This window comes from Neodiprion fabricii, chromosome 1, assembly GCF_021155785.1.
Source record: "Neodiprion fabricii isolate iyNeoFabr1 chromosome 1, iyNeoFabr1.1, whole genome shotgun sequence".
In the NCBI taxonomy this organism is placed as follows: Eukaryota; Metazoa; Arthropoda; class Insecta; order Hymenoptera; family Diprionidae; genus Neodiprion; species Neodiprion fabricii.
In genome coordinates, this window is record NC_060239.1 from 1505076 (window position 1) to 1529847 (window position 24772).

At 38.9% G+C, this 24772-nt stretch overlaps 1 protein-coding gene across 6 annotated transcripts in view; it reads left to right on the forward strand.

Moving 5' to 3' along the window:
* LOC124186971 (terminal nucleotidyltransferase 5C) overlaps window positions 1-24772 on the forward strand; it is a 72827-nt gene that overhangs the window by 36938 nt on the left and 11117 nt on the right. For 2 of the 6 annotated variants that reach the window (XM_046579164.1, XM_046579172.1), the window contains exon 2: window positions 14643-21830. The exons of 3 other annotated variants lie outside the window; for them this stretch is intronic. In XM_046579164.1, the coding sequence (XP_046435120.1) occupies window positions 14643-15983 (1341 nt within the window). In that variant the 3' untranslated portion in view covers window positions 15984-21830. Of the gene's footprint in view, window positions 1-13508; window positions 14013-14642; window positions 21831-24772 lie in introns of those variants that run through there. One more of the 6 variants, XM_046579182.1, reaches the window with a different exon arrangement.

Genomic DNA, 24772 nt, shown 5'->3' on the forward strand with positions numbered 1-24772 from the left:
GATACCATTTCTTTACTCCTGCGTCAAATGAAAAGGTATCAGAGTGTTTTCGTTGAGAATTGCGTACCGAATGGGGCCGTTGAGTCCTTTTTCGCGTTTGAAATACCTCGACGTCGATATTCTGAGGCCAAGGGCGTCCCCTCAAACAATTTCGAACTTGGACAAAACGTGTACTCGCCTTATTTCTGTGCCCGAGCAGCGCGTGAATGATAATAAATACATATGTTTTACCGGCTTGGTGCGATCTGCTGTACGTACGTACATTATGTACCTCGCAGTAACGTATCGTAATTACGATATGTAATTACTACACATCAGGCGAGACCCGTTCTACAATGAGCAACGTTAGTTAACAAGTGTGCGCGTGCGTGTACGTACGATAAGCGAAACACGTCGGCACAAACAAGTTCACAAATCTGAAAATAACCGTACGACCAACCGCTGAAAATGCCGCGGAGGGAGATTTGACTCGCATAAAAATAGGGCTGCAATCCGATTTTATTAAATTACCGCGGCTGAACCGAGTTACTACACACTTTTACGAGTTATCGTGTAGTTGGGCATGTATGTACAGTTTTGTTGTTTTTTTTTTTTTTTTTTTTTTTTTGTTTTTTATCCTTCTCTTTCCTTCTTTATTTGCTTACATCTTTTCTCCTCTTCAACTAATTAAAACCACAATGTAGCGGTCTTTTCACGGTTATCTGATAACTTCTTTTTAATCGCGACGCTCGCTTGCTTGTATTGTGCATCATCATTTATTTTAACGCACATATGCACATGTATTATTGCAAAGCGTGTGCGTGTGTGTGTGTATGGTACGTGCGTGACGGTGCAGATTAGATATATAGAACTCGTTTTTATTCCTCTCTTTGTTTTCTTTTCTTTTTTCTTTCCTTCTTTGTTTTTTTGCCTACGCCCAAATCTCATTCTTTGCCAACGTTTCACGCAGAGAGAAAACTACACGTCGACGATGCTTGACCGTCGCAATAACTTCTTTTTTTTTTTCTTTCTCTCTTCCTCACTTTTTTCTCACTCAATTATCATAGATATCAAGTACTTATCATGTTAAGCGTGTAGTAGGTGTACGCATGCCAAACTCTGTGTCGCCTTAGGCCAATTCTATGCATAAGACGTCATCGCGTGTGTAATTTATGTAATTGTATTTTCGACCTACCGGAAACACTACATTAATCTATTTACAGTTGGGCGAATCCAATATATACATTTCTTCTATCTCGTTTTTTCCTTCTTCTATTTCTTGTTTTTTTTTCTTTTTTTTTTTTTTCTCAGCGTACTATCATAGCGTTTAAATAAGGGGAAAGAAAGGAACAGAGAAAAAGAAAATAAATAAAATTGAAAATAATACGCGAAGCTTGTTTACAGCCCGAGAGAATAAAATACTATACGTAGGCACGTATTCGAGAACAACACGTTTTATACTCGTTGTGTAGGTACAGGCGTGTAGGCACTTATCCGATGTACTTATTTTTCAAGAATTTTTTTCTTCTTCATTTTTATTTTTACCGCTTCACGCGTGTCTGTACGCTTAACAATTAGTTTGGCAATTATCACCACCGGCTTCGTTGCCATTCGTTAACTTTTTGCGGTCTTTGGACTCTTGCGAGGCCTGCAGGCAGGAATATGGGAGAGGAGAGTGAGGGGGAACTTTCAACTTCGTTCGCAACTGGTTTAAAACACGTCGAACAGTCCGTCTCGTTCCCTCCTCGATTCTCTCGCTTCTTCCTTCCTTCCTTCTTTCCTTACTTCGCTTCGCCTCGTTTCATTTTCATTCATATATTATACATGCACGAGAATGTACCGAATATTATACGTTTCTATGTACAATGCGGGGGCGTTTTATCTGCGTGAGAGAGAAGCACTTGACTTGACTCGCGTTGTTTTTTTCGTCATCATCTCCCTTCTCCCTCCCGCGGATATCTGGAGATATATATATATATATATATACATATATACGTATCTCTTGAGAGTAGCCGAGACTTTTATCTATTTTTTTTTTATTTAAACTAGCTTTCACATGTGTATAAGATACAACGCTCTGTGATCCGATTATGCATCGTTTACCTACTCGTGTTATGTTGAGGTTGTTTGAACGAGGGATTCGTGTCAAGTACGATTTGTGAACTCTGATGGCGGGTATGTAATACATATACAACATATCGTATTGCATGTGTAACGCAACACAAATAAATACACTTTATCATGGTAGTTACGTGTTTGAAGATATAATAGTCAATAGATAATTACACAACGTTTCACTCAAATATTGCCGGAATAATCATACTCCGGATAGATTATACTCGGGCGTAACGAAAAGTTTGAAAATTGATACTTGGAATAATAAATCGACACTTGTACGGTTTACTTTTTCTATTTTCTTTCTTTTCTTTTTTCCTTCTACCTCGGTGGACGGGAAATATTTACTTCCGGTGATGGGTTCGACCATCGTTCAGCGTTTCAAGTATCTGCAAAATATTATACATACATTGCTATTTATACACAAGGTATAATTGTGTTATATATGTATAATTATACGAGTGATATCACGAGGATTGAAGTTAGTAACGTTATCCTCGCGAAACTTTGAGAAAACGATCGTTGTTTTCTTATTTTCACAACGATTTTCAACGAAGTACGATTGCAAAGTGTGAATATATTTCGTTTCGTTACGGTTCATTGAAATTCAAAAAGTTGGAAAATTGCGTAACAACGATTTTTCCGCGGCAGGAATCGTTGCGATAACACGTTTACCAACTACTTCGAGGTGATGTAATATCGCCTCTGTACTATCTTTCGCGACCTTGCCCTTGCTGAAATAATAAATTTACCTCCGTCTGTCAAGCAAATTACGAGGATCAACGAAAGTCGTCGTCGTGACCTTGGCTTGCTTTCTTTTCTTTGTTTTATTTATTTATTCACCTCTGTCGTTTGACAACAACTTTCTAATCGTTACTCTTTTTCTTTTATCGTACACACAATAATACCGACGATATCTGCGTACGCGCAATTCTTTCGACATAATTCGAAGTGATAACTTCCTCTTGTTTTTAACCCTCCTCCGATTAATTATACCGTATGTAAGAATAATTGCGATACCTCGTGTAAGATACGCGCCGAACCTTGAGTCTTACTCACAGTCACGACACTCGCAATTATGATCTTAGCGATAATTGGCCGCTCGACCTTTGTTGTTAAAATATTTATATCCGCCGCCGTCGCAGTCGCCGTTATTGCCGCACTGTTGCTAATGAATAATTTTTCTCTTCAAACTACTCGACGTTACAAGTCGGAGAAGGTAAAACTTTCATTACCTCAAAGTTTCGGCTCGGTCAGATTAAATTATAACGCAAGGGTGTTTTTCTATCGTTAAAACTTCTTTCTTTCTTTCCTCTCTATTCAACTTATTTATATACCAAGCAATTATTTGCGGGATGAAAAGAAAAACTTTGGTTGTACGGTAGGTAAAAGAGAATCCGGAGAGACACGTTACATCGTAATTCTGCGGACCTTTCCAAACCGGATCGTTGATTTTGTAGTTTGAATCAACCGTCAGAGGTAACTCTCGGGGATAAAATTCGCGATCGTTAGATCAATTTTCCCGACAAATACCAATTACACTGTACAAATTGTTGTCGGCCGAGGGCGAGGGTGAATTTTCATTTCACCCCTCAACCTCACGTCACCGCGTTCTAGACTTCTACGCTTGTGTAATAATAGCAGGTATAATACGTACAAGGTGTACGTAATAACGTTGATTTGCGAAATTGATTTATACAGGTATACGCGTAACGAACAATCTCTCCTCGATATTAAATAATAACAACAACAATAGCAACGCCTGCGTCGTATCTCGTTACTCGTTTCTCAGCGACAAACACGCGAATCAGCAGCGGTCAATTTGCGTTCGTCAACTTTATACACCCCAGCGCGTGTACCAATTAGCGCAAAAAATTGGATCCGTTCGATCGAATAAATATCTATGTAGACAGGTATCGGCGTGCGAAATATTTCGTCGTCGTCCGCACTTTGTATTATGTTTGCAACGTGATTGACGGATTTCAATGTTTTAATGATTGTGCGTAATGTGAGTGTAGGATAGATTTTTGCACGTGGTTATTCGTCCTGTACGTTGGGAGGAGAGAGAAATAAATAGAAGACGCATGACTCGATGATGTGAGTTTGTTTGTTTGTTTATTTGTATGTATGTACGTACATACTCTACGTAATACATGAGCGAAATATTCCGTCGTTCGTCTTTTTGTTACGGTACCCGGAGCACGGAGATGACGCAGCAGCCAGCAGCCAGGAACCGTCGTCAATGCAACGCGTGTACGTGTACGTTACACATGTGCGCATACATATCGTTAATCACATGTCACCTATGCGTACGTATATGTCAAAGAGAAAAGAACAGAGTCGTTGTTGCTTTTTTTAATCACAAAAGAGGAACGAAGATCCCTGTCAATGAGAGAGTCTCTTTTAATTTGAATATTGAATTTCTTTTCAAAAAATTTTGTTTATCGGAGCACGGAATTTTATTGTTTAATGAAAGGTTTAATATGCGATATACCACACGCAAATAGGCCATTCTCCGACATTTGTACACGGATAACGCGAACGCATTTATAAGGTATGTTATTGCTCACGACTTGCGTTTATTGTACGCCGACATGATTACCCGTGGGATAAAAAAAAAAAAAAAAGAAACAACTCTTATTACCGAGCGTGAATTTTTAAATTCGTCGTCTTTTCTTCCGTCAAATAGATATTGTATATGGATCATCCGTTGCACTGTACGTTACAGATTGATATCAGCCGATGATATTTATTTATGTATCACGCGTCGTGTACGATCGGAACGCGATCAATTTACGTCGCGATCTTGAATGACTCGGAATTCTCTCTACGCTCCTCGCGCATGTTAATATGTTACGCGATGTGCTCGATGTACGCAGATTTCACGACGACGTTGTCGGATGTAACAGCGAAATGCCATAAGGCGAGAATTGCGCGACTCTGTACTCTCGTGATGTGTGTAATGCGGCTATTTAAATACGCGTCTGTAATTCATAATATAGGCGAGCGAGGAGAGCTGCTAGTTCGTGTCGGTTAATAGATTTATTATCAACCTTACGCACCATTCATTTAATACAGATTTATTTTACAATTCGTGACTTGATGCATCGCGGATGATCAACGATCGTTGAGTATTTGTGCGAGAGATTAAAATGGAAAGTAAGAAGAAGAAGGGAGAAAAAACGCCGAAATAATTAAAAAATATAGGGATGTTGGCCATCGTTGGAGTTGTTATGATTATTTATAATTATTGTACAACATACGTATGGTAGCGACAATTAATGTAGGTCGTCGTGTTAAACGTGCGAATCCGCGTTACCTGAAAACATGTACGAACCGTTTCAAAACAAATATCATTATTTATCGTTATTGTCATTATCATAATCGTATTTAAACCGCTGGTAGAGAAAATATATGTATGTACGTGTAGATTATATTTTTCTTCTATCGCGCGACGAGAATAACACGATTATATAATTATAATGTGACGCGCGGTCTATAACATAAAAAATTTTGTCTCTCCTCACTCTCGTTCTCTCTTTCTCTCTTTCCCCCGAGATGATCGATAATTGTTGTTAAGTATGTAAGACGTCGCGTCGCGCGAATGAAAAGAAAGGGGGAAAGTAAAAAGTTTGGAACGGTTTAATCGTGTGACGATTTTTGAAGGAAGCTGGCTATGAAATAAAAATTACCCGTTAACTACGCTCTTTTGATTTAACGTGTCATTGACACCTACGCGCACGCCATCATCGATACCTACCTGCCGTGATGTATTTTTCGTAGTTTGGCGAACGTTGTTTTATCACACACACCCCCCCCTTCCCCAGCGGCGTAACCGCACCAGACTTTTATTTTCTCTCGAAAGAGTCAACCACCTAAGTACACTGTTACTCGTCTTGCCAGGTGCCTTGAACTTCGGTCTTTGTATAACATTGTACATTGTGTAATATAAATATATATATATTGTGTGTATGTGTCCTCTTACATTACATTTTGTAACGAGTTATAATGTTTGGAACGTTGATTTAACGAGGAATTTAAAGGTGATCCTCTGTGTCTCTTTTTCTTTTTATTTGCTCGTAAAACATGTTCGTTACATCTTCTCTCGTACTTCCTTACATCTCAATTTCTTCCATACTTCGTTGTCGCTTCTTTTTTTCTCTACTTTATCAAGGTTAGTAGTCTCTCAAGCTCCACATCTTCTCTTTTCCGCTGTCGAAAATTTTCCGATTCGCGTGACGTTCACAAATAATAATAATAATAATGATGATGATGATGATGATGATTATTATCATGATAACAATAATAATAATAGTAATAATAATGATAACGATATACCGTGGCGTCGGAAATTTATACATGTATTTATGTACATGACAAAGTTACATAACCCATCATCGATCCACTGAGGTACGAGTATATGTATATTATGTATATACAGAGGTATGTGTTGTGTGATGAAGAAAAAGCAAGCTTTATACGCGTAGCAGAAAAATGAAATTGACGAAAACTCGGGGAAGAAGAAAAGATTAGAAAAAATAGAAAATTAACACTTTCATCGATATGCAATGCACAGTTTTTCATACGTACAATAACTCGACGTTTCATTCGATTTGTAACCCAAAAAAAGAATGTTCAATATTGATTTTTACATCATCCGGAAACTCAACGTTGAATCTGTCATCTCTGTTTCCAGCTGTACGGTTATCATTGTTACACGTACACCTAATACCGGTAACGAAGATTTCTTCGTCGAACGCAAGGTATATCAATAATAATGATAATGGTAATATTAATAACAACAAGAACAACAAGACCGAACGATCAGTCGATGTCAGGTCCGTTTGCAATTATCCCGATCCGTTGTTCGTCGAAAAGTGGGCGAAGGAGCAAATTGCAAACTGATGAATGGTGAACCCCTGTAACGCGTCTGACGTCATAGCCCGCCGAAACCCACCCTCCACCCTCCACCTTTCGCCGAGAACCCAAATCGTCGCCCACGCGTTGGAACACGCGTAGGTGGTAGGTTGCGGCAACGCCGACGGTGTTGGCCGGGTGAAAGAGGAGAGTGAGGAGGTGGGTATGGATGTAACGGATAACGCGGGGTTGCGTGGGCGAGATGAGAAATTTTTGCGATAGAAAGCGATTCTCTTCCGGTTTGCAGTTTTGGTAAATCGCGCAAGGCCGCCTGCCTCGCACGAGATAGCGGCCGTGATTTTCTCTCTCTCCCTCTCTCCTTCTCTCCTTTTTACAGGGATGCATTTATTGTACGCGCAAGGTTGAATAACGATTGAGAAAATTCTTTTGATGTATTAATTTTTGTATCTATGTACGACGTCGCGCGTTTATCACGTCTCGTTGATAGAACTGTGAAATAATCAGTTCGACGTTGTATAACGGACGGAAATGTGTGCGAGTGTGTTCGTCAACCGATTGATAAAGTGTTATTTACGCACAACGTTTGCACGGTGTTCTTATATCGATACGTTAAAATAATACAAATTTCTTAATTTCCCAGGATGTATGAAAAGTATGTGTACGTACACACGTATAAGCGTAACGAATTTATGCCTTACAAATAATTGAGGAGGTTCGGGGACGAATTTATTACTGAAAGGAAGACGATTGAGAAAAGGATTTTTTTTTTTTTATTATTATTTCCAAAACGTTTAAGCACGTTTGGTTTATAACTTATGCTGCTAGTTTCGGCTCAACAGCTGTGAATCTAAGATATCGGTATCACCAAAGGCAAAATTAAGATACACGATGTTATCGGCATCGTTTCGCTCGTCGTTTCGGCAATAAAATATCGCATAAATAATTGATGTTGGAAGGAGAAAAAATTTACACAAGAAGCCGAAATGTGTTTAAAAAAGAATGGAAATAGAAAAAATGAAATTAAAGTATCACGTCGCTAATACGTCGTTAGTAATTTTATGTGCGTGTATATAATAATAGCAATATTAATGTAGAAACGGGTCGGTACAAAACGAATAAAGCAGCAACGCAGAGGCGACGACGAGGAACTCAGTTTTCACTTTCTACGTGTATCAGACTCCGCGTGTAGATTATAACAAATAAACTTGGCTGTATTAATTATTGTTACGTCACACACAGCTGTGGCGCAGAACTTCACCTGTCACACGAATATATCTGATAATGTACACGTATCGTGCGTTATAATAATACGTATGGCGTATATAGCCGCGTGCAAACCTTCCGACTTATCTGCATCGATTATCGTTAAGGTCATGATACGATGCCTAATGTACGAAAGTTGTATACATTTTGCATACAAGTTATATTTACTTCCGCGCATCGCAATTGCCTAAATATTATATTATGTGTGTATTTTACTTGACGAAAAAAAGAAAAGTAGTATATCTCAATAATTATGAAGTCAGAAGAGTGAGGATGAGAAAAAGGAGAGGTAGGCAAACAGGTGCTCGAATTTTTCACGCTCAATTTGTGATCGCAGAAAGAATATGAATTTGCGGAAAAATCCTAACTTGTTGCGCCCGCCTTAGAATTCTCTCGAAGTAAAATAAATCGTGACTGACGAAACATGGTCATATACTGAAAAAGCGAACTCGCTGAAACTCGTTATAAAATTGCACGAAAAGTAACGAATATCTCTCCCGATGTTTCTTCGTGACGTTAACGTTGCTTGTTTCAAATCTCGTCTGCTTTACCAATCGACTTTGCAAATACACAGTTTGTGACGCTGTAAGAACCTGCCGTATGTTCGTTATACCAAACACAGGTACTGTGACGCCAATGGCGTCTGATGTGCGAATTGTGCGATAATCGTCGTTGCCCGATGAATGACGATGCCTGTTTGCCACCTTACAGGAAGAACCGCGTGCGCAAATCGAATCGCACGGGTTGTGAACATGAAAGCCTCGCATGCTTCGACGTTTTATACCAGGTATACACGTATCACCGTATCACACATACGCCTACGCATGCACGTGCGGGCGCATAGAATTACAGAGATAGGACTACTGTAATTCAGAAATGGAGGGATTGTGCTTTTTCGTTATCTTTGCACTGCCGTTCCGTTACCTTCACTCGCCGACTACCTATCTTTATAATATACATACACACGTGCTGTGTGTTATTTTAGCAGGTTATAAATATGGCGACGATAAATGACATACGTGCACGACGTAGATGTAGACGTGTGTGTATGTATGTCATATGTGATAAATTGTGTGCAGGAATATTATAACGTTAAGTAGTATTTTTGTTTTCTCTACGTTGCAAGAAGCTTTATACATATATATATATATATATGATATTAATTATACATATTGCAATATTGTGTAAAAATACTGAAAACCCACCCGCACCTCCAATTACGCGGAAACGATTTGTTTGACAATCGAATGGAAGTGAAAGGATCAGAGGAATGGAAGTCAAGTTGACAAAAATAAGAAGCAAATAAAATTCTCACATGGTTCTCGCGGCGCGAAGCCCTCAAGGGCTAACCTCGCGAAGGTCACAACGCGTAGCTCTTCCTGGGGTATATGCAGGGTTTCCTTTCCTCCTCTCCGACTATTCTCTCACACCTCCAACAGCGACTCGCTTCGTCCCCTCCCCTGCTTTTTATACTTTACGAAAATCACGCAGCAACTGCATGGGACTAATTAATCTTGCAGTGTAATATTTTTTATACATATATAGAGGGTAGAAACACGTTCCCGCGATTTCAAAGTGAAATGGAACACGATGGGCCCGAATAGTCACTCTCTGAGAGTGAACTTTTCAGCCTCAAACTCTTGGAGCCAATAATATTTATTCACTCTGAATTTCATTCGATTTGAAGTTGCGCAGTTTTCACTCTAGCTTGGTGATTTTTCACTCCCAAGATTTTAAGACAGCAGTCTTTGGAGAGACTTTTTCTCGTTTAATTTTCATCACGAGAACGCTGCAAACGTATCTCGATTTTGCGTTAAGACAGGTCAGAAGTCGTGACTCCCGTAGGCGTAACAAGAGCAACAGCTGGGAAACATTCTAACGCTGATAAGTCCAAAACGTATTTTTGTAGGTAATTGAATGATCTACGGAAAAAGATTCTTGTCATTATGTGACAAATCGACTCCTTGAAAAGTTATTCCAAGTCCTTAAACATCATTTGACTTTGAATAACTTTTTTTTTGTAAAGCATTCAATTCCCTGCAAAAATACGTTCCGGTCGTATCGGTACACTAACGCGTTGACTAGTTGTAAAATTCCAAAGTTCAAAACAAATGTTTCCCACGTCATTTAAATGGGAAATATAAAATCGCGACTAGGCACCTATAAATATTAATATCAAGAGCTCAAACTTGGACAGCATCTTTCTTTCGTCATTTTAAACAATGTTGTCGACTTGGATTTTGAAAAAAGATAAATAGGCTATGTTTTTGATACAGTACATGGTGCAGTGTCGTTAATATTATAAAATGTATGAAATTGTAATTTACGACGCATGCACTACTTATGTACACACGTATGTCTGCATTTATGTATTTATAATGCAGTACGACGACCCGGGAACAACTGGGACATCCTTCGGCATTCCGCGGACGTGACCTCCTTTCGTATTACGATGTGCATATTTTATACGATTAACACCGCGTGCGTGTCACTATACCTTATCTTCTTTCTCCCCCTTATCCTCCTTATCCTCCTTCTCCTTCTCCCTCAACCTTCTCGCACTTGTTGTACATACCGTACACGACGCGCTTATCCAAAAGAACAAATCAACGTTTCGTTTTCACTCTGCAACCTGCACCTGAGACCATCCACATACTACACACGTGTTTTATACACGTTACGCGCTACTACTCATCGCCTCTTCTTAAACTTCCTCCTTTACCCCTTCACACCTGATTACTTTGATCTCATTCGTTGTTAGTTGTCGAATTTTTCAACTTTGCAATCGACAGTTATTGTACGATTTGTACGTAACGTTAATGGCCAGTATATTACATCTTACACGTATTTCTTACATTACCGCATCCGAAAGGCAATCGTATCTCCGATCGCCGCTGAACTGTGGGAAGAACGTATTAGCGGCAGCTTTTGTGGGTTCAACAAACCATACATTATTTTGCACGGTAACTTTTGTCGTCAAACTTGTCTCACGTATAGTTGAATATGTTACTTCCAACGGAAGAGTAAATACCTGGGAACCGGTTATTCATTGGTATACACAGTTTGCAATTAATAATTGAGTCCGTCGCGAATATCGCAGTGAAACTTTGCGCCGGTATTCCATCGTACACGCGTGTATGTATTTTATAATAGATTGCACACATGTTCCGAGCGTCGTTCTACTGTCGTCTGACTTTGGTTATAACTGCCATTTCGCAGTTTACATCCGAAACGTTTGTCCGTTCGTTTATTTATTTATTCATGCATGCAGATGCCCTTGCAGTATTGTCGCTAATTGTTCACTGTATGTAACGAAGTTCAATCGATCACGGAACACGACGATATACTCGTCGAATTGAAGAAACTAATTTGCCGACAGTATAATTTATATGGCATCTGTACACGTTTAATCTAACTGTGGTAAACGCGTCGATTACACCGGTCAACACGAATTTTGAGTCTGGATTCTACATGTCAAAGTACGATTTCTTTTGTACGTAACTAATGAATGAAAAAAACAGATTTATCGGACAACGTCTGTTTTTGTAGAAACTTGTACGATATTTCGGATTTTAAGAATAATTGCCCATTTTATCAAACATTTATTGTAAGTAAACGTGTTGCAAGTAAACGTATCTTCAAGCACGAGTTTTCGCAACTATCACATACGTACGATATAAAATATTGCAGTATCGTAGGGGATTTTAATTAACGGAACATCGTCTCGTTCTATTTTGACATATCGGAGCATTATCGTTTCTCGCACGTATCGTGTTACTATAGTATGTATAGCATTCTCGACGAGCAGCTATAAGTCAACTCTCCGAGTCCACCTATCGTGAATAATCGAAGAAGACAAACCGCCTCCATAATTCACCCATGCCGTACAGTTCCAGCCAGAAGGCATAACGTATAACTACGGCTGTGAGAATTCCACGCGACGGATACATTCAAGAATGACCTTTGTTACGTATAAGCAAGTAGAATTTCGCTCGCGAGCGATCCTCACATTATACATACTTGTATCCAACCCGTTCGTTGTGTTAGATTTGACGTTTGCAATCGTGACGATCCCCTTACAATTTCATAGAAAGACGTATGTATGAGTTTGGTCCGTTCACTTTATCCGTGGAAAAATTTAATACCACGATTAAATATGAACGCCAAATGCTATTCCAAAACAGGTAATTTTTTTCAATTAAAAAAAAAAAAAAAAAAAAACCATGTCCCGATGGCAATTGTAGCACACGTTTTTTACAACTTGAACTACTCGACTCGCGGAGAGGGAAGAATCACTCGAGACGTAAAAAACTATGGAAGACTATTGACAAGATAGTGGAGGTTCTAGCCGGACGTAAAATGGACGAAAACACCGTTCCGTTTCGCGTGTATATATAGAGCGAATAGACGTAATACTTTAGCAATTCATCGATTGCGCATGAATGGATATTGACACCGTTTTACGAGTTGCGTTAAATGCAGTCGTCGGGCGATTGACGAGTTTATAATGTACGTGTACAACGTACCGGGTAGTACGTCGCAGGCGTTGGTGCAGGATGTAGGTAACAGTAACGTAGCCAGCTGCTCGTTCCCGGGTCGATACAACCCCTCTCCGTCCCCCTCTTTCTTCTTCTCCCTTACCACATCATCGTTTCTCCCTGTCCAAACTCTCCAAGAAGCGAAGGAGGAAGAATAAGGAAAAGGAGAGAGTAACCGAAGGTGGGCGTGTATAAACTCTGACGACCAAGTGTTACGTACGTACGTTTGCACGCACACAGAGACAGAGAGACAGGTGTATAATTAGGGGTCCGTACACCCACCTCGGGTAAATTGTACGTACATCATCTCGGGAAGGGCGACACGCGGACACGCGCACACGGCGAAGCATCCGAGACGCCCCCGCGTTCCCTCCTTTGGTTTTTTATACCCAGTAACTCAGTCACGCAGTTTCGATACGCCCCCGCGGCTTTCCTTCTCCCTTGTCGTGTGACGTCATCGGTAGCCGGGTGTTGCGTCGATTGAGCGGCGCGCCGTGCAGGCGGCTCTTTGCGTGCGTTGATCCATCTCTCCTCTCCTCTCCTCTCCTCTCCTCTCCTCTCCTCTCCTCTCCTCTCCTCTCCTCTCCTCCCCTCGCTGCCACTCGGCACGAGCTGAATCCGCTCCATTCTACTTTCGCGTCTCGCCCAGAGGTCGCCGCGCTTACCGCTTCGGGCACGTTCGAGGAGGTTCGCAGCTGTTCTCGACTCCGCGGTGATACGGTAGTCGGTTACCAGTTGCCTCTGCGTATACCTCTTATACACCCGACACCTTTCACTCGATCCTGTCGCTGCCTCTGCCAATACTCCGCTGCATCGTAGTTTGACGTTTACCGCTGCACTTTGTCTCACTCTCTGGCAGTCGGTCGTCGGTCAGTCAGTCAGTCAGTCAGTGAGTCAATCGACGTTTGACTTGTTGTCGCGAACGACGCAGACGTCAGTCGGCTCTCTCTCTGATATACATATACGTATACATGTATATGTATACGTGTACGGTGCACGGATGCAGGTGATATCGTTTTTTCTAAATTATCGTTCACCGATGTGCGAGTCGTGCAGTTATCGTCCCGCGCAAGTGTTACTTGTATACCGCAACTGCATATCACGTGTTGCGTCGATTCAATTTTGTGCGTTGTAAATTTATATCCCCCCCCTCCCGGACGTTTGCATCAACACGTTATATACAACGAGTTGAGAAAAGGTTTCCGTGATACGGAGTAATTTACAAGTTACGATATATAGGTACTGTGTTATAATAATACGTATGTAATGTATTTAAAAATTGTTTTGCGACGCGTGGTTGAAACTTTTGCAATATAAACTTATTATTTATTTTTTCCTCTTGTTATTCGTTTTCTTCGTACAACGGGGGTGAACGCTTCAAGTGAAAGTTATTTACGTTTTTGCACGTAGTTGGGTACATTCGTTACGTATATCTATATTACCTACAGATTGCGCAAACAAGTGGTACGGATCGTACTTGCGGATCGAACAGAGAAGCCTGTGCAGACTCTCGTGATCTCGACGTGCTTTTAAAATCGCGTAAAACTTGCACCTTGCATTACGGGTGACTCTTCTCTTCGTCATATCGCGATGTCACGTTATCCCGTACGCTACGTTCGTACTGTTTTGTGTTACAAATTCAGCGGCCTGCATACGGATTCGACCTTACCCCCGAAAGTTTGAACGATCGTTGATCGTTATATCGGTGTACAACCCGTTGAATAACGTTGTAAAAAACTTTCCATGCAAAGCTTGTTTTTGATTTTGATGCCCTGATACGATATTCGGTGTGTTTGCGATCGTAGACTGTATCGAACATTTGCGAGAGATAAATAGTGACGAAATTTTTTTGTGCTCTGCCTGTTGCAGTGTGGCTCACTTTACATCGGCGAGGAACGCCAGAAGCGGGTAACCATGATGGAGTCCCTTTGCCAAGTTAACAACAACATCTACAACGGCAACGAGGGCAAGAGTAACAGCAACAGCAACAACAGGAACTTGACCACGAACAACGCGCCCGAGTGTCAAGACCCTCAGCAGCGACTCGCCGTCCTGAGTTTCGAGCAGGTTCGACGATTGAACGACGTGATGAACGAGGTCGTCGGCATACACGGGAGAGGAAATTTCCCGACTCTCGAGGTTCAGCTACGGGATCTGGTTACCGTTGTGCGCAGCAAACTCGAGGCCGATCCGAGCAACGGGGGCGCCGGAATGAGGGTTAGGGACATAAGGCTTAACGGCGGCGCGGCCTCCCACGTCCTGGCCACCGAGTCCCAGCCCTACAACGACCTGGACCTGATATTCGCCGTCGAGCTATCGAGCGGGAGGAATTACGACAAGGTCAAGGCCGCGGTGCTGAGCTCGCTGCTCGACCTTCTGCCGGAGGGTGTGAGCCGAAAACGCATAACTACGTGCAGCCTGAAGGAGGCCTACGTGAGCAAGATGGTGAAGGTGAACAACGACGGTGACAGGTGGTCGCTGATATCGCTGGGGAATTCCCGGGGTCACAGAAACGTCGAGTTGAAATTCGTCGACACCATGAGGCGGCAGTTCGAGTTCTCCGTAGACTCGTTTCAGATCGTCTTGGACTCGCTGCTGTTGTTCTACGAGTGCAGCGAACTGCCGATCGGGGAAAACTTTTATCCGACCGTCGTAGGCGAGTCGGTTTACGGTGATTTTCAGGAGGCCCTTTACCACCTTCACAAGAAACTCATATCGACGAGGCATCCGGAGGAGATAAGGGGCGGTGGTCTTCTCAAGTACTGCAACCTGCTTGTCAGACTGTACCGGGCCTCGCAGCCGGACTACATAAAGACCCTCGAGCGATACATGTGCTCGAGATTCTTCATAGACTTTCCGGACATTGCCCAGCAGAGGATGAAGCTCGAGAATTACCTTTGGAATCACTTCGTCGGACCTCAGGAAGAGGGTCTCAAGTACGAGTACCTTATGCTGCTTTACAACGTCGTCGAGGAGTCGACCGTATGTCTTATGGGACACGAACGGCGGCAGACGTTGGCGCTTATTAAAAATCTCGCGTGTCAGGTATTCTGCGAGGAGCAGCAACGGCTTATCAATCAGCATCAACCACCACCCCCACCCGGACCGCCGGCCACCTTCGTTTACGCCGCGAACGGATATTACTACACCCCCGTTATACCGGCCTGCTACACCTGCTCCTGCAACTCCTGGATGGCGTGCTCCTCGTGATGCGACATCGCCGACGGAGGGCCTCGAAACGACGATCGGATCGCGTCGACGACTGCTTATTATCATTATTATTATACCGCCGACGCCGCTGCCTCGTCCACGCTGAAATTTCCAGTTGCAGCAGCAGCAGCAACGACGACGACGACGACGACAGCAGCAAAAGCAACAGCAACGGCAACGGCGAGAACGTGTCAGATTTGTCATCGTCGTAATCATCCTTTGAAAAATCCAAACTTTCTTACACCCCTTGATAACGGTACGATTACAGTCGACGATTATACTGTACATCGTGCCGCCGCTGCGTTATTATATTTTCCAGCAACGTCGCTGGTTGTGCATCGACCCTCGTTATTATACCGTAAATATAGCAATCGCGTCGTCGTCAACGATATATAATAATCGTATTCTGTGCGGTGTATTTTTGTTCTTTTTTTTTCATTTCGTTCCTTTCTTTATTCCTTTCTTTTTGTTTGTTTTGTAAACTCTTTCGTTCTCTATTTTTCACGGGTCATTCTCCTTTTCTCTTTTTCACCACCAACACCACCAACACCACCTCCTCTTGTTTGAAACACATTTACACATATGTTTGCATATACATGTGGTATGTTATCGTAAGGACAATATACGTGTTAAACTGAGACTATACATATATACATATTATAAACATTATATATATATATATATATATATATCGAAGAATAAGAAGACGATGAGAAGAAGATGGTAAAGATAATCGTATAACGGTACAAATTTAACAGTGTGGACGACAAATCTATTGTTACAATTTTTTATTTTATTTAAAGAACAATAATAAAAGAAAAAAAACGAAAACACTTGCTCCACCTTTATTTTTATCTTCTTCTTCTCACCTCTCTTTCGTTTCTAATCAAAATCTCTTTTCTCCCGTAGTCGCTTGATTCTCATATGTATATATATATATATATATATATATGTACGATACGCGTAAATAGAGTCGAAAATTATAAATTATATAAATATATACGAGCATCGATCGATCACGCGATGAAAACGTGCAGGGAAACGGTTCAAGTTGCCAAAAAAATAATTAAAAATAAAAAAAAAAACAAAAAAAAAAGAACGTCGTATCACGTAAGATTGACAGATGAATTGAAATTGTCGTTGATTCGCGCGATATGTGATTTTTTTTAATTTAACGTTTTGTAAGATGTTGAAAAGATTGATCAGGGCAGAGGAGGGGGGTATCCGGGTTGAAAAGTGATCGTGAAATATATTAATGTAACGTAGGTACGGTAATACGGTATTATATTGTGTAATCACTCGTTGTTTGAACATAAGAGGTAAAACAAAAGGGAAAAAAAAATTCTGAAGGCACCGTTTGCGGCACATACATATGGTAAATTTAATAATGAAGAGAGAGGGATAGAGAGACAGAGTGACAGAGAGTGAGAGGGAGAGTGAGTATGCAGGTACAGATAATAATTTTCCACGATCTTTTGACTTCGTTTTCATTTTAAATCCGAAAAAAATACATGAAATGAATAATTACACTTATGGATAAACATTTATATATATATATATATAAATATATATATATATGTATGTATATATATATATATATATGTACATGTATATACACATAATATGAGTAAAGCATATAGTATACGTATATACGTTTGAAAAACATGGAGAATAAACGCGAACAAAGCAAACGTCAAAGAAGATTTAAAGAAAGAGAATTGAAAATTGAACGTTAAGGAGAAAAAAAAAAAACTTACGCAAACAATATTAATATGGATAACGATAACAAGTCACGAATGAATAATAAATCTAATAATATCCTAATATTAATATCGTTGAGAACTCTTTAAAAGACAGTGTGCTGTGCCTATAAAAACTGAACGTATATCATAAATAATTTCAGTGTTGTCAACCATATATCTATACATACATACATATATATTATATATGTATGTGTCTCTCTGTATGCATGTGTAATATGTGTATATATATATATATATATATGCATATGTGTATTATAGATATATGTATATAAGTAGGAGAATTACTAGTGCAGGTCCCTTAATATACATATATATATATATATATTATACCTGTACAAATATATTACATTTTATGTATAACGATACGGAGTAAATTGTTTTTTTCTTTATTTCGAATTTTCTTTCACCACGTGTATTATATATGTATATTCATTACACACACAGACACAGAGGAGAGAGAGAGAGAGAGAGAGAGAGAGAGAGAGAGAGAGAGAGAGAGAGAGAGAGAGAGAAAGAGACAGACAGAGAAGACACACACGTTTGACTCACAGCTCGAAGACGTTGCACAGGCGCGATTAAAAAAAGGGGGGGTAAAGGATATACGAAAATGACAAAATTGATATAATTTTCCAAGTCATTCCGATGAAACATGAGATAAGATAAGAGTACATAGTATAGGTAACGCGGAAATGTAAGTATAAATGAAAAAAAAAAAAAAAAAATATTCCTTGCATAAAAAGATACGCGGTGATTGAGAGTTGTTTATTTATTTTTTATTTTTTTTTTCCCCTCTTATGATCCGCGGTGAATTGAAAGTACATGTTGTATTACTATACGTTACATTACAAGAGAAAAATTAATACTATTATACGTATGAAGACTGTAGCGAAGTACACTTGATCGAATTAAAAAAGTTGGTAAGAAAAAACGTTGCAGGTAGATGTTCGGATGATTTGTTTGAAAGAGTGAAAAAATATAAGAGATGTTGCGTAATATAAAAGTACGGTATAAACTTTGGCCAAAAACTTTGGAAGGAAACAGTCGTGCAGTTTGAGATAATATAAGAATTATTGGTAAAATAACGGGAGGTGTATTATTGTTTTTTCTTTTTTCCGATTTCAGTAATTCAAATGATTCCCGAATGGGACGTAAAAACGATGTTGCTTACTTTGCAATATTGCATGGGGATGCAAATGATACACACACAAACACTTTCATACTTACACAAAATACGTATATAATATTAGATTATAATAATAATAATAATAATGATCGTCATGCTCGAGAGCTGGATAGAAAAAAAGAAATGCGGAGAATAAAAAAAAAAATCACAAAAGACTTGTAAAATGGCGAACGTCGTAAAAAAAAAATCATACAAAAACCGAAGAAAAAGACGAAACAACTGAAAACAAATAAACAAATTTGAAAGAAAAAAAGTTGGAAAACAAAAAAAAAAAACAAAAAACAAAAAAAAAACTAAATAATAACAGCAGCATCGAGATTGTTGTGTATATTAATGTGTGGCTGTGAACACATTTCATTTTAGATTTACATGCATACTCTACTACTGTACGGTGTATACCATGATACTGAACCTATAAGTTACATTATACGTATAACATACATACTTATATTATTATGATAATATTGTTGTAAGTTTGAACAGATGAAAAGTGATTTGATGAAGCGAAGCGAAATTTATCTAACAATAAAAGTAAGAAAGAGAGAAATAAATAAAAATAAATAAACATGATGAAAAAATTATATTGCTGAATAAATGAAATTTCCAAACGAAACAAAAAAAAAAAAAACGAGAGAGAGGGGGGGGGGGAAGACGATGACGATAACGATACGCATGCAGTATACATGTACCATACATATATACTATACGTATACGGGTATGTATAGATATAGATACGCTAATACGGTTGTGCAACCTTTAAACACATTCTCGACGGTTTATAAAACACGGAACCGACGCTGCAACACAACTCTTCCAGATGTTTGCGTATATATGGTGCGTGCACGTACATAGAGGCGATGACGCACACCGGCAGGCAGCCTGAACTTCGTTCCGTTGCCCCGTTCAAACGAATCAACCATTCGTATTCTTGATTATTGTTATAATTATCACCGTCATGTTTTACCTACGTATGTATCTACTGACTTACTTAGTTACTTACTTGCTGTGTGTGCGGGAGAAAGAGAGAGACTATAGCATGAAACCTGCATTTTACGGCACTGCGCTATTGAATACCGTACGTAGGCATGTATAATAAAGAGATACGAAGGGAATCTTTCAATCTCTCGACTGAATTTTTTTTTCTTATCTTTTCACAAATAATTTATGCAAAAACGGATACGAACACACGGGATGACTGGAAAAAAAAAATGCTGTTCCATTATTGCGATTGTGAGAAAAATTTGAACAGATACTACGAAAAAGTCGCGCGGAGACGGAAAGGTTTGTAAAGTCTCTTTGTTTTCTTTTTTTAATTTTTTATTTTTTTTATTTCTCCTTCAATCCGCCTTTACACACAACAATCTTTACCGCTGTTCCGTTGCTGTTGCGTAACTTTCTTTTAATTCATATCAGAACATACCGTAATTACGTTCAATTCACACACACACGTGCGCGCGCGCTCGATGTATCGTAAAAACTTGCAACACATGCAAATCTGGGAACACAGAGGCATGATTTCGTTATACGGAGCAGCAGCGATACACGTACGTCGTACTCCGCAGCGAAGCTGTGTCTCCGTACTTACGATTAGAGCTGTTTAGTCGGGATTTGCTGCAGCCGGGGATCTCGGCTCCTCGATATCGAGACTTACTCTGTGACCCCGTTCGTTAGTTGGTTCTATTCGGTTCGGTTAGGTTCTCGATTCGTTCGCTCGACAAAAACGACGACGACGACGCTCTTCCCTTCGGCCATGCACGAGCGAAAGTGAGACCTAGTAAAAATACTGGAAACTGGTTTCACAGGTATTATAACTAAGCCGATTCCCTCGATCGCCACATCCGTGTGTTTATATAAAGCTCGTTTATTCAGATTCAGCGCGGTACGTATGATTACACATACGTACATACGGACAGACATACGAACGTACGTGTGTGTGTGTATATATATACGTATAAAATGCGAGGTGGATACGCGATAGGCATTTTCATCCCCCAACTTACATGAAATTCGAAAAATTAGTGATTTTTTTTTTTTGTTTTTATTTCTTCCTCTTCTACGAATCAACTTTCCCGATTCACTTTAACGCGATATCGACTGGCGGATCGAATTTTGAATCGTGTCAAAAAAACAGACGCGTTTCGAAGCCTTTCTTCCCTTGTTCTCCTTCTCCACCCTCTATCGCCCCGCGATTGCGACGCTCCGGTTTTCAGGCTGCTTGTTCTTTTGAGACTTGTTTGCGGATTTGAAAATAATACGAAGAATGTTGTAAACTGAAATAGTAATGAACACGGTTTAATCAATGATATATGTATTAAGTGATAGTTCGTATCCATCCTGTTTATATTTATCCGTCTTTAATTAGGTGATACTACATATATATATACATATATACGACTTCGGACGAGAAAATTACTTTAAAGTGATTAATTGTAAAATTATTATTAGTGTATACACATAGATGAACGTGTACGTATTCACGCGTTCCATGTGTAGCGGAGAAAAAAAGAAAAGCAAAAATAAAAAGTCAGCATGAACTTATCTAAACATCTATCTAATATTTTTCGTTGGATTTTCTCTCTTCGTTTTATTCTATTTAAACTACATCGCGTCCAATTATCCTTACTATTATTATCCTCGTAAATTTTTGCTGTTTTTAAAAACAAATTTTTATTGTAAACTATAAGTACTGACAGCCAAAAGAATCAAAAATTGAAAACGATACTAACAGAACTGTTGAAGTCGTTTTTTCCCTTTATCAAATTTACTTTGTTCATTTTTTTACACATAGCATCACTCTTAGACTGTATCAAGTAATTACGTGAATTTCTGTGTAACACACACAATCCTCGGTGTAATAAATAACTGCGCTACGTATGCACGCGCAGTATTGAAATGTCGATGGAAAAAAAAAAAAAAGAAAAAGAAAAAGGAACGAAAAGCTAACGAAGATTTTTTTTGCCAAGCACGCGTTTCCGCAAATGCCTAAACACATACATATATCACGCGTGCGTGTGCGTTCTGTGTAAATATAAATTATAACCATCGTCGTTATATGTGTATGTACATATATGTTATATTACAAAGACGCAACGCGCTCTAGCGCTTTATTATATGGTCTCAGGAATAATGACATGACTATTATTACCTTCCCGTATTACATATTATACACATATATGTATATGGATATATTATATTTTTATTCTCATATATTATACACGTATATATAAAGATACATAAATCGCGTGTAATTCGTTACATAATAGTGGTCATAATAATAATAATAATGATAATAACGTTAGCACAGTAATAATATTAAACTATTCTCGACACTGCAGCACGCAAAATGCGGAGGAGGTATAATATAAATATACCCTATTAGAAACGACCATGTTGGATGATTTTCTTTCTTTTGTGTACGCTTCACTTCGTTTCTTTTTTTATTTTTTTTTTTTTTTTTATTTTCACCGCAGCGCCGATCCGACGTGCATATTATATAAAATATAAATTATTCAACTGGGCAGAACATTAAAAAAGATCTGTAAAAGTAATTGTGGTTCTCGCGTTAGGTACTTTTATAATTGCAAATTGCAACAGCACAACGTATTATAATTTTGTCCTTTTACAAGGTGCAGGTACGTACTTAAAACGATCGACGCTGGTTTTATTTTTCTTCCCTCGTTACGCCTGTTTTCTTTTTTTTTTTTTTTCCTTTAATTATTATTTTTAATCTCATTTTCTTTCCCTTTTTGTTTTTCATGTACATATTCTCGCCGCTGGATTACTTGCCTCGATACCCTTCTATACTTTTAATCGACTAGCTTTTAATCCGTCGTACGTGTGTATGTATCTACGTACACCTGCAACATGCACAGGTATACCTATATACCCATAAATAATTACATTCAACTTGATAACTGAAATAAAGTGAAATATTGCGAAAATGCGATGTCGGCCGGTAAGTCGCGTCTTTGCATTCTGTGCCGTGCAGTATAACTACAGCGTCCGATTTAACATTGTACTTTGTTACGGTTAAGATTAATTATAGTAACGTTTAATGATAAATAATAAATGATGAATGATTATTATGATAGCATTAATAATAATATTTTACTACAGGAAAAGCTACGCTAATGATTATCATATATATTATATGTGTTATAATGCCTAATGATTATATAATATAATATATAATACATGGTAATTGATAGTACAGCCGAAGAAAATATAGAAAAACGACTCGTGTCTAGTTTTACTGGTCAAAATCGTGTACACCCCCCCCCCCCCCCCCCCCTCTTTCTCCCTCCCACCGTTTTGACTCTAACGCTCTAATCACTATATTTCCACATGTACGTATGTATTACATACCTATATCGATGTACGTAGTGATTATGAAAATTACAGTCGGTAAATAATTATTGTACCCACATGTGTGCGAAATAACGACCGTGCGGCTCACGATTCATTGACTGTGCGATAATTATGAGAGAATGAGAATAAAAAAAAAAAAAAAAAAAAAACGAAAAAAAAAACAGAAACGAGGAAGAAAAAAGAAACTTCAATACATAATTTGACAGAGGTACGCGGTCCAACTTATCAATGACTGCGATTTATGTAACTATCTGTCAGCTGGCAAAGACATCGGATATAATGCGCGATTTTTAATTTACGCGCTCTCAAAAATACGCGAGAGACGTCGTATGCAAAATATACGGAGAACAAACGCAAATAATCCATCATTATAAGGCATGTATTATGTTCGCGATTAAAGAGACTATGGTTGCTTATTATTTTATCGCCTGTTATACTATCATATTAATGTTTCAGTATCATACGTTATACAAATACAGATATACGACGTACATATTTTCATATTTGTGCAATGAATACTTTTCTTTGTATATTTCTTCTCGCCTTTAATCAATTTCTCGACGATATCATTGTTACGCAATGTTATGATATTGTACACGTAACACTTGTTTTTAGCTGTAAAAGTTCACTGGCACGTATAATTGTAAAACTATGCGATATGGATATTTAAATGCGTCTCGTCGTAAATCCGCCTGCGGGTTCGCAGCGATTCGGATTATTCGTTTCAAATAAAAACTAAATCTAATGTTACTACGACAAATTCGAATAATATACAGACGTACATTAATACAACTACAGTCACGGATGTATAATATTTACACGGCTCGTACGATGGCTGCACGCGTGCGTGCGACGTCAACTATAACGTTTTTTTCTCTCAAATTTATAATAGTATTTTTTTTTTTTCGTACTTTTTTTTATTGTTTATTAATCAATCGACGTAACGCTTGGCGCAGCCGTATAAATTGTCACAAGTGAACACACCGGCTGAATGGACTGTTTTTCTCGCATTACGTAAATTTTCCGCATCAGTTTATGCCGCAGTATAATCATATTATCTGTTATACACTCATGACATAACAATGACCGAAGTCGATGACGCGAAAACGGAGTCGAAAAAATCCTGCAGACTCAAATTGTAAAATTTGTCGATTCCTTATCTTGCGCGTCTCGTCTACGTAAATAATTAAATATGTAAACTTGGTAATAATCATTTTATAGTAATATAGACCCGCAGTTGCGTAACCAAGGAAATTTGTACAATTAGGTGCAGTCTCTTTATCGTCGATTTATTGCACAATTACACGCCGATAATTCAATCGTAATAGCGATGATAGCGGTATTATTAATAACAATGTTGACATATATAGCTGATCAATAAAATTTAACGTTACTCGTAATAATGTAACAACGTTAAGAATAATTCATTACTCTTGCACGATAATAACAACACGTAATATACATGTAGTAATAAC